The sequence below is a fragment of the Epargyreus clarus genome, unplaced genomic scaffold (genome assembly GCF_041222505.1).
Source record: "Epargyreus clarus isolate Ecla_fem2 unplaced genomic scaffold, WU_Ecla_fem_2.2 ptg000036l, whole genome shotgun sequence".
Classification (NCBI taxonomy): Eukaryota; Metazoa; Arthropoda; class Insecta; order Lepidoptera; family Hesperiidae; genus Epargyreus; species Epargyreus clarus.
Window position 1 is genome coordinate 5,873,701 of NW_027332241.1, and position 16,676 is coordinate 5,890,376.

The 16,676-nt window shown below is 32.8% G+C and overlaps 1 protein-coding gene across 1 annotated transcript in view; it reads right to left on the reverse strand.

The window, feature by feature from the left end:
- Positions 1 to 1,398: 1,398 nt before the first annotated feature.
- Positions 1,399 to 16,676, reverse strand: part of Dbx (homeobox protein Dbx) — a 38,804-nt gene continuing 23,526 nt past the window's right edge. Inside the window, exon 5 of the mRNA XM_073092388.1 lies at positions 1,399 to 1,746. Coding sequence (XP_072948489.1) covers positions 1,399 to 1,746 — 348 coding nt within the window. The remainder of the gene's footprint in view (positions 1,747 to 16,676) is intronic.

A 16,676-nucleotide genomic window follows, 5' to 3' on the forward strand; every position in this document is an offset into this window, starting at 1 on the left:
GTGCATTCTGAATAGTATATTATCTATCGTAATTATATTTACAGTATGATTTATAATTAAATGAATGATTTTGTTCATGATTTAAACATAAAATTACTTTGTATAATCTATTTTATTCAGTCGAAATTAATAGTTTTTAGTAGTTAAGATGACGTCGTCAATTAGCAAGGATTTAACAGCATTTATTTCAATAATAATAATAATTTAAAGTAACTTTTACTTAATTACTTTAGAAACATAAAGTAATATGTCAAGTTCAAAATGTTATACTTATTTTTTTTAAATATTGCTTGGTATTATTTAAAATTAATTTTAAAATTGTTGATCATCTAAAATAAGTAGGTATAGTCCGCGTAAAACTGCTAGTTCGCTCTGAATATAGAAATGAATCGCGTCGCCATAGCAAATTGTATGACTACACCTGCTCGCAACAACTTCAGAGCGGACCATAGATGAGCGGACTAGCAGTTTGGTGCGGTAACTAATAAGTAACTTAAAAAATGATTTCTTATGATGACTGTAAAACCGCTATCATATTTACAAATTTAATGTATTTTTTACATTTTTCAAATATCGTTCATATTTTACAGATATTTAAGAACTTATTATTTATATTAAGCTAAACATAGATTCTTAATTATTTTATGTTAGAGTTACCTGTATTCTTAAATTAAAATGTTTTAGAATAAGAATCATAATAAGAATGAGGGAATTGCAAATTGTAAATCGAAATTGTTGTGAAACTGTCTTTAAATATTAAACATATTTTGAAAATATATATTTTGTTTTTGTTATTATATTCGAATGTAATAACGTTCGACCAAAAATCATTATTAAATATTTTATTTTACTTATTTATTTATTTATTCATGATCACCAACATAATGTACACCAAATAAAAGCAACAATCATAAATACAGAGAAAAAGTAAGTGTATTTACAATTATAGGTGAAGACAGCATGCAAATACAGAAAGCGAGTAACATATTTTAAAATTTGGATTTCTTTTATTTAAAACTGAGTGACAAATGACTTCATTTTAACAATACATAGACTAATTAATTTAAACTGTACATACATACTTAATCGCTAATCAATTTTAGTAGATAATTAACTAGCCATTTATATTAATTAACCATAGTTATTTACAAATCAATAAATTAATAATTGGACAAGAATTTATTATACAATTAATAGAACATGCTATAACAGCCATAGAGCAGACGAAGTATCGGTATACTCGTAAATCTGATTGGAATGAATTTAATGAGAATAATGGAGAAATTAATATTTCTATAAATCAAAACAATCTTACAACAATATTGACTTTAAATCTACATCTAAGACAGTAATATTTATATTTTACAAGATAACGACTTTATTTTATACAAAAACACGTCATGTCACGTTGATTTCCTCGTCGGAAGCGCTGTCGCTGTCATAATCATCGGCGTCCTCCATATTTGTGTAGTTTTCGCGCGGAAACAGACCGGCGGCCATCTTGTCTTCGTATCTAAAGTCTTGACAGTTGGAAGTTGAGGCAAAGATTTTGTTGTTTTTCATCTCATCATCATCATTTGGTGATAGGGGGGATAGTTTTGGTTTGTCGGCTTCAGCGTCTGATAGATCGGGGTGGGGGTTGTTTTTGTTAGGGAGGGTTTGTTCTCGGGAGCCGCCGGACGCGAGGAGTTCCCGCTCTTTCGAATTCCGCCATTTCATTCGCCGATTTTGGAACCATATTTTTACCTGTAGAAGAAAGTAGTATGTTAAAATCTTTATGACTGTCAAATAAATCATCCCTATTAAACTAATTGTCAAAGAATAAGACAATTAAGTATATCTGTAGATATGATAAAGAAATAAAAAAATATTTTAATATTTTAATAGGTTAAACCTAATTCATTTTAACCGAAAGTAAAGTTTAAAAATTTGACGAGAAGGGAAAATAAAAGGCCCAAATAATTAACTTAAGCAGGTATTTATAAGAAATACTGCTATAAGTCATCAAATATTGTAACCGGTAAATATCGTATAAAATATTTTATTACATAAATAAAACGACCTTTTTGCTTTAACACATGTATAAAACTAAAGCGTCATATTCGAATATAGAGTCGATAAAAACCGCGATTTACCAAAAAAAGAAAAAAGCACAATAGAATTACCATCAAAAAGGGGCAAATGCGTAGGATATTAATAACTTTTTTGCCCACCGATTGCTCATTGCGTATTTTTTGCAAAATCCTACATTTTACCGGAATATCGCATTGTGCGCATTATTGATGGCGGGGCGTGGTCGCGCGGGTGTTCCTTGCCTGTTTGAAAAGAATGTGTTTGACATTTGATTTGGCGGGATTTCCGATTTTATTTTTCTGTTTACGGATATTACATTCGGGTTCTGAACGTATCTAAAAGGTGGTAGAATCCTTTGTGGTTCGACTCCAGCGGCACCACCGCCACACCTATTTCTGCCTTATAAAAGCAGTGTTAAGCGCTGCTGTGTTCTGGTTTGAAGGGTGTGGTAAGGGAGACATACTTTTCCGAGGCGTTCCAGCTTAGTCCTCAGGAGTAGCGGCGCATCTGTGGCCGACCTCAGGTAGGAATATCTGATCCTATCTGTGGTTGATTACAGATGTCCATGGGCGGCAGTAGTCACTTACCATCAGGTGGACTGCCTACTCGTCTGTACTCTCATATTATAAAAAATCTTATCTAAAAAGTTAGGTATAGTCCGCTCCAAACTGCCAGTCCGCTCTGAAATTGCGAGCAGGTGTAGTCAACTTGCTATGGTGACGCAATTCATTTCTATGTTCAGAGCGGACTAGCAGTTTTACGCGGACTATAACATCGATCGATAATTTTTTTTTATAATTTAGAAGTAGCAAACGGGGATTTCGTCCATCTGATAGTAAGTGACCTCAAGAACGCCTCGGATAAGTATGTCTTCCTTACCACACCCTTCAAACTAGAACACTTAATACTACTTATTATTATTAGGTAGAAATAGGTGTGGCGGTGGTGCTGTCGGAGTAGAATCACAAAGTCTTCCACTTTTAAAGTTATTTATTTGAAGTTTATCAATATCTGTACTTCAATGACTGCCAACCATCAGATGTGCTATATTTTAATTGCAAATAGGTAAATGCAAGTAGGTAAATAAAAAAAATCGTCGAAATATCTTCCGTAAACATAGATTAATAAAGATTACTCACTCCTAACAAGAAAATGTACCCAGTTTTGAGAATTGAAATGGTTGCGTAAAAAAGTTTTGCCACGTCTCCGTGCTAAAATGTCCCTAAAATATTTGAAATAATTATTTATTCATTACGTAAATTACGCAGTATTAGTTGTTCATTCGTAAATTTTCTCTAAAAATGTTTTAATTTGTCAAGAATTCAAAAAAAGAACTTAATAAAATAAGCCGTTTCTGGCTTCATTCAATTTCAAGGCGGCGAAGTATCTGTACTAATCTATGTCCGTAACATTCATCTTTATTACCAAGAACCGTTACACAAATAACCGATAAAATCATTATTTATACGGTTCTCAAAAATCTTTAATTTTGTACCGATAAAAAGCAAGACATAACTAATGACATCACAAATCCAGCATATCGGATATATCAATTATCGATGACAAAAAAATGAATAATGATAAATGATCATGACATCCATCAATTTGTAATTGGTTCCACTGTAAGGCATATTTAGTAAAAATCTATACAAATAGATATGATATTGCGACGATATTTCATTTCCACAATAACGGTTATTTTTAACAATAATTATAATAAACTAAATAACAGAACAATAAACCGTTGTTACCTAAATATTCCATAAGATTTTTACATACTTCCTACACTCATGGGCAATGAGTGAGCTATGATATACTAAGATTCCCTATGTCGTGGGTGCCATAAACAAACACCCAGAACCAGAAGGGATAGTCAGGTCATCAGTCGGGTATCTGTCTGGCCAGGGATCGAACCCAGAACCCTTTCACGTCAGACCAGTATAAAAATCACTCCACCACACTGGTCGTTGTAAATAACGGAAAAACATAAAAAAAACTTATAAATAAATTAATAACACTTATTTAATTTTAATTATTAGTAAGGTTATATTGTATTGTTATTAGTATTGAACCAACTGGAAGATTGTGAAGTATTGTATATTCGGGTTTAGTATTAATATTGAATTTATTTAGATTATTTAGATATATGTCATCGGTGTTATCTTATGGTCTTCTGTTGTGGGGTAATTCTGTCGATGCGATTAAAGCTTTTAAAATTCAAAAGAAAGCATTATTGCTCTTATGAGCGATTTGTGGCGTAGGACCGCTGGACACTTGTCGGCCTTTATTTAAACAGCTCAAAGTACTACCACTGCCCTGCATGTATATTAAAGCAGTGTGTATATTTGTAAAAGAGCATCCAGAATATTTCCATTTGGACACTGAGATGAAGTCTCAGAGATTGCGCCGCAATGCAAATAAACATAAATTATATATACCTAGCTGTCGATTACAGACGCTCAAAAGAAATGCACATCATTCGATTATTCAAATCTTTAATAAAATACCTGACCATTTAAAAGATCTGCCTATTAATGTTTTTAAAAAGCGTTTAAATGAATGGCTTCTTCTTAATAATTTTTACAGCCTTAAAGAATTTTTTGACAATTTATGAATGTATTAATAGATATTATATTAATTAATTGCATGACTAATAATGTTGGATATTTATATAAAAAATAATAATTGTGATGTGTGTATTAATCTGACAATTTGTTATTTAATATTATAAATAATATTGGAAATATTTTTGGTCTGACTGTATATTTGCACGCCTTAAAGGTAAAATAAGAGGAAATAATACTTTGTGTTCACATCCATTGTACCTTATTTAGCAAATAAAGATTATGATTATGATGATTAAGATTATGATTATGATTATGATTATGATAGATATTAATAATTTTTTGAAGGTGGTATAACCCTTTGTGGTTCGACTCCGGCGGCACCACCACCACACCTATTTCTACCTAATAACAGCAGTGTTACGCGCTGCTGCGTTCCGGTTTGAAGATTGTGGTAAGGGAGACAGACTTTTACGAGGCGTTCCAGCTTAGTCCTCAGGGGTAGCGGCGCATCTGTGGCCGACCTCAGGTTGAAATATCTAAACTTATCTGGGGTTGATTACAGATGTCCATGGGCGGCAGTAGCCACTTACCATCAGGTGGACTGCATGCTCGTCTGCTATTCCTATATTATATATAAAAAAAAATAAGTTCAATAAAGTTAAAAAATAACGGTAATTTTCAGAAATATAATTTAATTTAAACTGCTATTCTGCAAACTATTATCTTAGTCTACATTACTTAGTAATGGATAACCAATCAGTTATGTTCATAACTAAATAACGAACAATATTAACTCGTCGATCAATAACAGTTAATTGCTTACGACGATAGCGGCTGGTAAACATTTGTCAATTCGAAACGATTTAAATTTGTACTGTTTTTTGTTTACTTGAAAACAGATAGAGAATGATTCAACAGAGAGTAAAGGATTTGTAGGTATAGTCCGCGCCAAACTGCTAGTCCGCTCTGAAGTTGTTGCGAGCAGGTGTTACACAATTTGCTATGGCGATGCGATTCATTTCTATATTCAGAGCGGACTAGCAGTTTTACGCAGACTATACCTACTACAGGGATCGTTATATTTTTTGTTGTGATTGTACAATTTTTGCAGGTGGACTGCAAACGAGAATGCAGTCCAACTGATATTACAGCCCGTGGTCATCTGCAACTCCATATATAACAGGTTCTACCTAAAGGAGTATAACTTTTTTTATAATATAGAAGTACCAGACGTGCATGCAGCCCACCTAATGGTAAGTTACTCTCGCCCAAGAACATACCTAATTATGCAATCAATCCCAGATAAGACTAGATTCCTAACTGAGGTGGGTCACAGATGCGAAGCTACCCTTGAGGACTAAGCTGGTACGCCTCAGAAAAGTCTCTCTTACCCCACTACAAACCAGAACACAGCAGCGCTACACTGCTGTTATAACGGAAATAGGTCTGGAGGTGGTGCCGCCGGAGTCGAATAGAAGGTTCTATCTTCAAAATGGACATACTTGTATACAATCTTACAAAAATATAATTCCTCAATGATTATGTAAAACTATTTATTATATAAATAGATGCTAGTAAGTAAAGCGGGTAAAACCACGGTATAGTTAGAAAATAAATACATTCCATCTCCAAGGCGCACCCTATCTTGACCGCGTCTCCAGACCCTTATTTAGCGACAATATGCCACTGACAGCTGACGCCGGTGTACTAGTGATGTACTGTTATCGATAATTATGATATTATAAATAATATTTTATTGTAGATAAATCGCTGAGAATAAGTAAGGTTCGTTTGGGAGTTCTTGCTCTTATAGCTTTTTGTGATTTAATATTTCCTACATCGTCAAAGCAAATGATAATTTCTACGCACATAACATACGTTTAATAGAATAAGAACTACGAATCCCGGTATAAACGAATTTAAACCACTATGTTATCAAAGCTTATAATTGTAATATACTTTATGTAAATATAATATTCATTCGTTCTATAAACCATCGAAATATATATAACTCATAGGTGACTGACATAGTGGTCTATCAACGCACAGCCCAAACCACTGGACGTATCGGACTGAAATTTGGCATGCAGGTAGATGTTATGACGTAGGCATCCGCTAAGAAAGGATTTTGATCAATTCTACCACCAAGGGGATAAAATAGGGGATGAAAATATTACTTCGTAACGCTAGCGAAGCCGCGGGCAAAAGCTCGTTTGATATATACAGGGTTATTTTTGTCAAGGGTGCCTTCAGAGCCAAATTTGAAACTACAAAGATTAGCGAATGCTGAAAGGAGTTACAAGACTAATTTTGATTCAAAATTAAAACTGCATCATTCCTTTTAAAAAATCGTTATCCCTAGCCGAAAATCGAACCAGTTCATTTTGATAAAAGAACGCACCCTGTGTTATTCCACCATCGAATAAATTAGGTGTATTATCTAAAATTATATTCATGTACAAAATGTATTAAGTAATAATGTGTTCTGGGCACTATGCCACAAGAAAGACTTTTGGGCGACGGATTTTTTTGTAAGTTTCATTTTATTATTATTTATATTTTAATTTAAAATTTTAGGTTATGTTTACTTTAATTTTCCTTTTCCTCATGTTAGAATTAAAACATTCATAAGTAATAATTATTAAATACTTAAACCGTAATAGTTCAAAATGTATCGATGAATCGGTACATCACTAGTGGCAGGGGCGTGTTGCCTTCGAATTAATTACTTTTTGACGTATTCACTTTTATTACAATTAATTTATCTGTATTATACCAATACAGATTATGATTTTAATACAAATTGAGAATTAACATTTATTATGAAGTATACAGATTATTCCATGTAAATATAAAATATAGCTGTTACCACGCTGTTACCGTACGAAAAAAAAAATTAAGAGTTTGTTGCTTTTGTCTAATGGTCCGCCTGATGATATTATAATATATGATTGCTATTTTTTATTACATTACATTTTTTTCATTACTGAGGAAATATGGTTACCATACTAGTACTTCATTTTTAAGCAACTTCATATTGTGACCATAGATTAGTAAAGATCCTAACAAGAACCAGTCCTAACAAGAAAATGTACCCAGTTTTGAGAATTGAAATAGTTGCGTAAAAAAGTTTTGCCACGACTCCGTCCTAAAATGCCCCTAAAATATTTGAAGTAATTATTTATGTTTTATGTAAATTACGCAGTTTTAGTTATTTATTCGTAAATTTTCTCTAAAAATGTTTTTATTTGTCAAGAATTCAAAAAAAGATCTTACTAATAAGCCGTTTGTGGCTTCATTCAATTTCAAGGTGGCGAAGTATCTTTTTGACATTTAATATATTTTTCGTGATTTTTTACTCGAGATAGGTACATTTATTTTGTTACTAAGTAAGTGAGGCTATGATTTATTAAAATCAAATGAATTAAATGCATATTCCCGCCAATTACGTTTAAAAATACATGTAAATCTGGCAGCCATGTTTTGTCTATGGAGTATAGACTATAGAGTAGACGGAACGCAACGTCCAATGAATCTGATTTTCGGACGCGCGTTTCCAAATTTGAAATATTCATATTACGAATGAATATTCAAACGGTGCGCTGTTTACATTCACGGCGTTCCAATTTCAAATATTTGCATTTATTTATTTTGCATTCGGTTTTTGACTTTTGTTTTTTGTTAGCGGTTCTCGTGCCTCGTTTACACTGAACCCTATAAAAGTCCCACTAAGTACTTAGTGACCAATATTTTTAATAAATTTATTATTCATAATATTATATAAACATTTCTAATATTTACTTAATAACATAAATCTTCAAATTTAATATAATTTGAGCTTCGTGCTTTATATATATTATACATGCTTAAAGACAGCTTTTTTTATATTATCGTTAGTTTGAAATCTACGTTTAAAATTTAAGATGCTAAATAAGGAGCCTCGGTAATAAAATCAATTACTTTTATAAACATGATAATTTGATAGACTATTTACTGGTACATAGATTTTCTAGCTGGGTAAGGCCATAGATTAGTAAAGATACTTCGCCGTCTTGAAATTGAATGAAGACACAAAAAGGCTGACTCATCAGTTATTTTTTGAAATCTTGACAAATAAAAAACATTTATATACATTTATTACATATACATATAGAGAATTTTTATGAATAAAAAACAAATACTGTGTAATTTACGTAATAAATAAATATTACAAATGTTTTAGGGACATTTTAGCACGGAGACGTGGCAAAACTTTTTTACCCAATTATTTCAAGGCTCTAAACTTGTTACATTTTCTTGTTAGGAGTGAGTAATCTTTACTAATCTATGGGTAAGGCAAAGATTTTCAAGTTAGACCTCTGCAAGTTTTACCACCGTTTTAATATAGAAACAAGCGTGAGAGTGGTGCCGACACAATATAATTATTAAGTATTTTACCTTACGTTCATACTAAAAATCGATTTATAAACTTATTTACGAGTATACTACTAACTAACCGCTTGTTAGTCTACTTGCCTGTTTAAATATGTAAATATGCACGCAAACGAAGCATGACTTTTGATTGACAGCCCGCCATCTTTGTTTGTATAGAGTCAAAAGTCAAATCAAATACTTTTATGAAATTCGATGTATGTTTGTTTAGGTAAATACTAAAATTTGAATTCGTTCTAATATTGAATGAAATACAATATAATAGACTTTTAAAACAACCCTTTAATTTTAAAAACTTTGTTTGCATTAAGTAAATAGACATATTATTTTGTCTTCTTTTAAAATAACATTTTACAAACATTATGTAATATTTTGTTTTTTGTTACCCTACGACTGTGTCAATATTACAATAAATATTTTTATTGAACCATTTATTTAAAAAACGTACGAAATATAATATTAAAATTAAATTTACCTCAACGAAAATGTAAAATTAGGGGCTCTCTTGACTTCTATTTCCGGGACATCAAAGTAAATGGCACAGATAAGATAAGCTATTGTTTAAAACAATTATAGAAGACAATGGTTCACTTCTAAGATAGTGGGTATGCGTACTTAGACCATAGACGTAACGAATATGGGGAGAGAGGGGGAATTTGGCGGCACCACCTATTTCTGCCTAATAACAGCAGTGTTAAGCGCTGCTGTGTTCTGGTTTGAAGGGTGTGGTAAGAGAGACAGACTTCCGAGGCGTTCCAGCTTAGTCCTCAGGGGTAGCGGCGCATGTGACCGGCCTCAGGTAGAAATATCTAATCCTATCTGGGGTTGGTTACAGATGTCCATGGGCGGCAGTAGCCACTTACCATCGGGTGGACTGCATGCTCGTCTGCTACTCCTATATTATAAAAAAAGTATAAAAGGTGTACTTTTTTAATACGCCATAGAAATATATTTTCATACATTCATTCTAGTTTTCATAGCGGGTTTTTTTTAATTGTGTGCCGTTATTAAGTTTTTGTTTTTTGTTGAGTTTGTTAGGGTTTGCAATACCTGTAATCGTATTTTGACAATGACATTTCTTTGTTGACATTTTGGACACCTAATTATGACTCAGACTATACTTAAAAAAATGACTTAAATCACTCCAAAGTCCAAGTATATTATTATTAGACTATTATTCGATTATTAGTGCATTTTTATTAGATTATTAGACTATTTAGAGGAATTCTACGACTTCTAATGTTTTAAAATCCATCAAGCCGTTTGTGCCGTATGATGTACACAATAATGAAACAACCCAAGCTCGAAAAACATTACCCTACGTGGATGGGTAAAAATGGATATAATGAGTGGTTATGCTAAAAACATAGATTAGTAAAGATTACTCACTCCTAACAAGAAAATGTACCCAGTTTTGAGAATTCAAATAGTTGCGTAATAAAGTTTTGCCACGTCTCCGTGCCAAAATGTCCCTAAAATATTTGAAATAATTATTTATTTATTGTGTAAATTACGCGGTATTAGTTATTTATTCGTAAATTTTCTCTCAAAATGTTTTTATTTGTCAAGAATTCAAAAAAAGAACTTACTAATAAGCCGTTTGTGGCTTCATTCAATTTCAAGGCGGCGAAGTATCTTTACTAATCTATGGCTAAAAGTTAAAACCTATTAAATGATCGCTCTACAGCTTTAGTAACTCTACAGTCAGGCAGTTCAACTGTATTTAACGACAGATCTCCCGAGGGGGAGATTGTTATCGCGATTCGGGGGCTTATTACGAATTAGTGGGATAAGGGAAGACTTTTTGAGATTCAATTTGATTATAAATTACCTACGAGTATGTTTTGTGTAATTTTGTGGGTGTTTAAAGGTTGTGGTTTGATCGGAGGTACCACCGCCACACCTAATGTGAACTAATTACGCCGTAGAAGAAGGTGGTAGAACCCTTTGTGGTTTGACTCCGGCGGCACCACCGCTACACCTGTTTCTGTCATAACAGCAGTGTTAAGCGCTGCTGTGTTCTGGTTTGAAGTGTGGTAAGGGAGACATACTTATTCGAGGCATTCCAGCTTAGTACTTAGGGGTAGCAGTGCATTTGTGGCCGACGTCAGATAGAACTCTAATCTTATCTCGAGTTATCTTAAGTGGGGACATCTGTCATTAATTAAATAAGAAAGAGTTCTGCCTGAAGCTAATCACAGATGTGTTGTCACTCCTTAGGACTAAGATAGTCACCTAAGTAAGTCAGCCAACATGTACACACTTCCACCAAAACATAACTGTTTAATGCTAGAAAAATATATGGCAGTGGTATCTCCCTCGAACCATACTTGTACTTCACTACTATCAAATATTTGGTGAACAAAACGTCATCAACCCATTATTGTCCCACTGCTGGGCACGGGTCTTCTCTCAGAATGAGAAGGATTAGGTCATAGTCCACCGCGCTGGCCAAGTGTGTATTGGTAGACTTCACATACCTTTGAGTTTCTATATAAATCTCTCAGGTATGCAGGTTTCCTCACGATGTTTTCCTTCACCGTTTAAGCAAGTGATAATTAATTTCTAATACGCACATAACTTTGAAAAATCACTAGGTTTTGAGCCTAGGATTTGAACCTCGTTCGAGAGGACGAATTTCTAAACCTGGCTTACTTGCGTGACCAAAACAAACAGTGGTAAACATGGTTAAATAATCCGTTATGAAATAGTTAAACATAGCTATAGAACGTCCAGACCATATCCGCAACAACTCAATAAGGGAGACTGTTCAGAAGAGCGCTATAAAACTCAGATATAATAAAAAACAGCTTAAAGTTGAACGGTATAGCCAATACGAGTCGGTTATACTTTTATTCGATACACCGCCCAATAGGAGTTAGGTTTAAGACGCAACCCTTGTGGTATATTCGTCTCTTTCCCTCTACTGTCTTCGACTTTTTGTTTATAGCTGTAGTTTTGATATTGTAAGCCATTTGTAAGTCGTAATAAAACGATTTGGGTTCTTTTGTTGCGATGAAATTTGTTGTTTCGTTTGGAATTCCTTTATAAAGTGGTTTTATCAAGTTGTAACATTGTGTAGACATATTAAGAAAAAATAAAATAAACGAAGTAGTATTATTAAATGGCAATAATAAAAGCAGTGATAGTCTAGTGGTTAAGAAAATCGGCCTCTCTATCGAGGGGTCCGAGGTTCAAATCCCAGGCACGCACCGCTGATCTTTCAAAATTATGTGCGTATTAGAAATTAATTATCACTTGCTTAAACGGTGAAGGAAAACATCGTGAGGAAACCTGAAAACCTGAGAGATTTACAAAAAAATCTCAAAGGTATGTGAAGTCTACCAATACGCACTAGGCCAGCGCGGTGGACTATGGCCTAATCCTTCTCATTCTGAGAGGAGACCCGTGCACAGCAGTGGGACAGTATTGGGTTGTTGTTGATGACGATGATGATGATAAATAAAAGCTTTGAAGGTGGTAGAATCCATCGTGGTTCTACTTTGGAGGCATCATCACCACTCCTATTTTTGTCTATTACAACAGTGTAGTGCTGTTGTATGCTTGGTTGAGATATGGTAAGGCAGACATTCCTATCCAAGGCATTCCAACTTAGTCAAGTAGTTAGTTCATTATTAGTTAGTTTTCGTCGTTGAAACGCGTCGAATAGGTACATATGTCTCCCGTAGCAGATCCCCAAACCAGACTACAGTATTTTTTTTATAATATAGGAGTAACCGACGAGCATACAGTCCACCTGATGGGTAGTGGCTACTTCAGCTTATGGACATCTGTTATAAGCCCAGATAGGATTAGATATTCCCACCTGAGGTCGGCCACAGATGCGCCGCTACCACTGAGGACTAAGCTGGAAGTAGAAAAGTATGTCCCTCTTACCACACTCATCAAACCAGAACCAGAACACAACAGTGCTTAATACTGCTGTTAATAGGCAGCAGTAGGACGTTACTTCCGGAGTCAAATCACAAAGGGTTTTACTACGTTCAAACCTTTCTTGCTAAGGAAGCTTCAAAACAATTTAAATCAGAACGATCAGACGAGATTAAAGCTTAAATTAATAGAAGGGGAGATAATTATACGGCATTAAATAATTACAACACAGCCTACATATATTAAGATGAAGGGGCATACGTAGGTTTCTTTGGGATATACGTATATGTTAAGGAATATCTTTCTTCACTGCTCCCATAGATTAGTAAAGATTACTCACTCCTAACAAGAAATTGTACCCAGTTTTGAAAATTGAAATAGTTGCGTAAAAAAGTTTTGCCACGTCTCCGTGCTAAAATGTCCCTAAAATATTTGAAATAATTATTTATTTATTATGTAAATTACGCAGTATTAGTCATTTATTCGTAAATTTTCTCTAAAAATGTTTTTATTTGTCAAGACTTCAAAAAAAGAACTTACTAATAAGCCGTTTGTGGCTTCATTCAATTTCAAGGCGGCAAAGTATCTTTACTAATCTATGACGGAGTCGTGGCAAAACTTTTTACGCAACTATTTCAATTCTCAAAACTGGGTACATTTTCTTGATAGGAGTGAGTAATCTTTACTAATCTATGTCTATTTATTATAAAATAGTATATATTTATAGCTTAATAGGTTTATTTAAGAAATCTTTACTGAAAACGACAGTATAAAAGCATAATAAAGGAACCGAGCGTTTAAATTAATACGAGGGAGAGATAATTGGCAGCGTTTATCGAATTAGGGAACAGATAACATATTGTGGGAGGGAGTGATTGTCTGTGGTTGCGCTTTGTTTATGGTTTTTGTTAAATACAAAGATAAACACGATGTTTTTGATAAAATAAATAGAGATATATTTTTAATTAATTTCTTTTCATTGTTTAATAAAATTATTTTCATACTATGTTGATAAGATATAGGTTTTTTTTTAATAATTTTTGTTTGCAGTTATTCTAATAATGTTGCTTTTACAGAATAGGTAGGGATATTTTTGTGAAATTTATAATTTTTAAATATATAATTACTTAACTTTAAATGAAATGAAATAATAATCCCATACGGAAATAATTATAATCATAAAATTATAATATTCCATTAAATACTTTCTACGATTTTATGTACCTATAGTCTGATTCATAATTAGGTGTCCAAAATGTAAACAAAGAAATGTCATTGTCAAAATTCGATAACAGGTATTGCAAACCTTAATAAATTAACAAGAAACGAAAACTTTCACAAAATTCAACATAAAACAAAAACTTAATAACTGCACACAATTTAAAAAAAACACGCTATGAAAACTAGAAAAAATTCGAGTTCGATCACGATCACGAAAATGAATAATATCAACTACGAAACTTAAAAATGGCGGCACAAAAAATGTTTTGGATGCCGATTGTGTGCCCATTATCACAATTTAATTTTCTCTTATAAATCTTGTTTTTTATTATTATTACTGTATGAAATGAAATTGAGTTAATATAAATATTGGAAAATGTGAATTGATTTTAATTTATTTAGATTATTATTTTATTATCGATGTATTAATTTAATATTGTCAAAAATAAGAAATTGCCATTTGACACATATTTTCTTAATAGGTCAACACTTTTGTTTACATTTTGGACACCTAATTATGAATCGGACTATACATATTTTAAACGCAGTTACTTAATGCTCTAACTTGGATTACATTGTAATTCTATTTTACTGTTATATCCCTAAATATTTACAGTGCTTACTTAAATAATTGATTAATTTATATCTTTTACGGTGTAGTCATTACACATTATTAGGTATAGTCCGCGCCAAACTGCTAGTCCGCTCTGAATATAGAAATGAGTCGCGTCGCCACAGCAAATTATATGACTACATGCTCGCAATAACTTCAAAGCGGACCAGCAGTTTGGCGAGGACTATACTTACCTACTACGTTATTAGGTACCAACTACGTAATATATAAATCGAATCTATATATATATAAAAGAAAGTCGTGTTGGTTAGATACACTATTTATAACTCAAGAACGGCTAAACCGATTTGGCTGAAATTTGGTGGAGAGGTAGCTTAGCACCAGGAGACGGACACAGAATTTTTATCCCGTTCGACCGAGTTTCCGTGAAGTAATTATAAAACGTGGTAATAATAAAACGCATCTGAGTGTATATCTTAAAGGAAATCTTGAAATTATTTTAGGCCCCGGGAGGCAAATTTAAAGACCATTTAGTCTTTACGATTTCTTTTGTTAAATAAATAAACCTACAATTACAATAACCTTCTAAATAAAACCACACACAACTAAAATTGCTTTACAGTTACGATACAATCCACCCATCAAAAACAACCCTTTATAGAATCAAAGCCACCCGAAATCCGTTTTCGTTCACTTTATCAATTTAAAAAACAATAAGGGCGGGAAAAGAAAAGCGATTACGTCGGCTATTTCTCGTGAAATAACGTTTTATTTCGTCTTGACGGCTGAATAAAAGAATGTTGAGTCCTTTGTAATATTTATTGAGGAAAAGTATACATTGGTATAGCATGTTCGTAATATAAAAGAGAATATTTAGATAAATCATTAAAATCGGATTGGCTTCAAATGGTTTGGAAAAGAAATGAAAAAGGATGGACAGATTACGATTTGAGTATTAAAAAATCTATTCGTAATCTGTGAGCTTCTAATATCTTTCTAAATATATCTGCTGTATGCATAGATTAGTCAATATTACTCACTCACTCCTAAAAAGAAAATGTAACCAGTTTTGACAATTGAAATAGTTGCGTAAAAATGTTTTGCCACGTCTCCGTGCTAAAATGTCCCTAAAATATTTTAAATAATTATTTATTTATTATGTAAATTCCGCAGTATTAAATATTTATTTGTATTTTTTTTCTCTAAAAATGTTTTTATTTGTCAAGAATTCAAAAAAAGAACTTACTAATAAGCCGTTTGTGGCTTCATTCAATTTCAAGGCGGCGAAGTATCTTTACTAATCTATGGCTGTATGTAGATAATAATGAGTCAGAATATATTTTATGGCTTTAAAAAATACCTTCTGAAAAAAATTAGGTCATTGCGATATTGAAAATAATCTAAAAATAGAATAGAAGGAAAAGTGATTTGTCAGTCATTCAAAATTAGAAATTATCGAATGAAAATCAAATTTAAATATTTTTTACTAAAAAAAAAAACATTTTTTTCAGCATTATTTTTGAAATAAATCGCTTAAAATACTTATTTTATGAAGAAGAAAGTCAGTCAGTAATAATCTGTAATGGACTAATGAAGTATTAAATGGAAATAGATTATCTATGACAGTCTAATCTATAATTATCTGTGCAAAACCAATACGCATTCCCGCCAAATCCGACCGATAATAATTAAAAAGAAAAAGCAGAAAAAGGCAAACAAGCCATACAGCCACACACCGATACACTCAAAATGCAAATATCAAGTTTAGAAGCGAGTAATTGTTTAAAACGTCCTTCCTAAGGGGCGGCAACCCCACAGCTGCGGCTGACAGACCCCTCCTATTATGCCCTGAGGGTAGCAATTTTTTGTAACACCCCATGTTACTCCCCCAAGTGTTAGGGCGCGTTCACACTAACGAG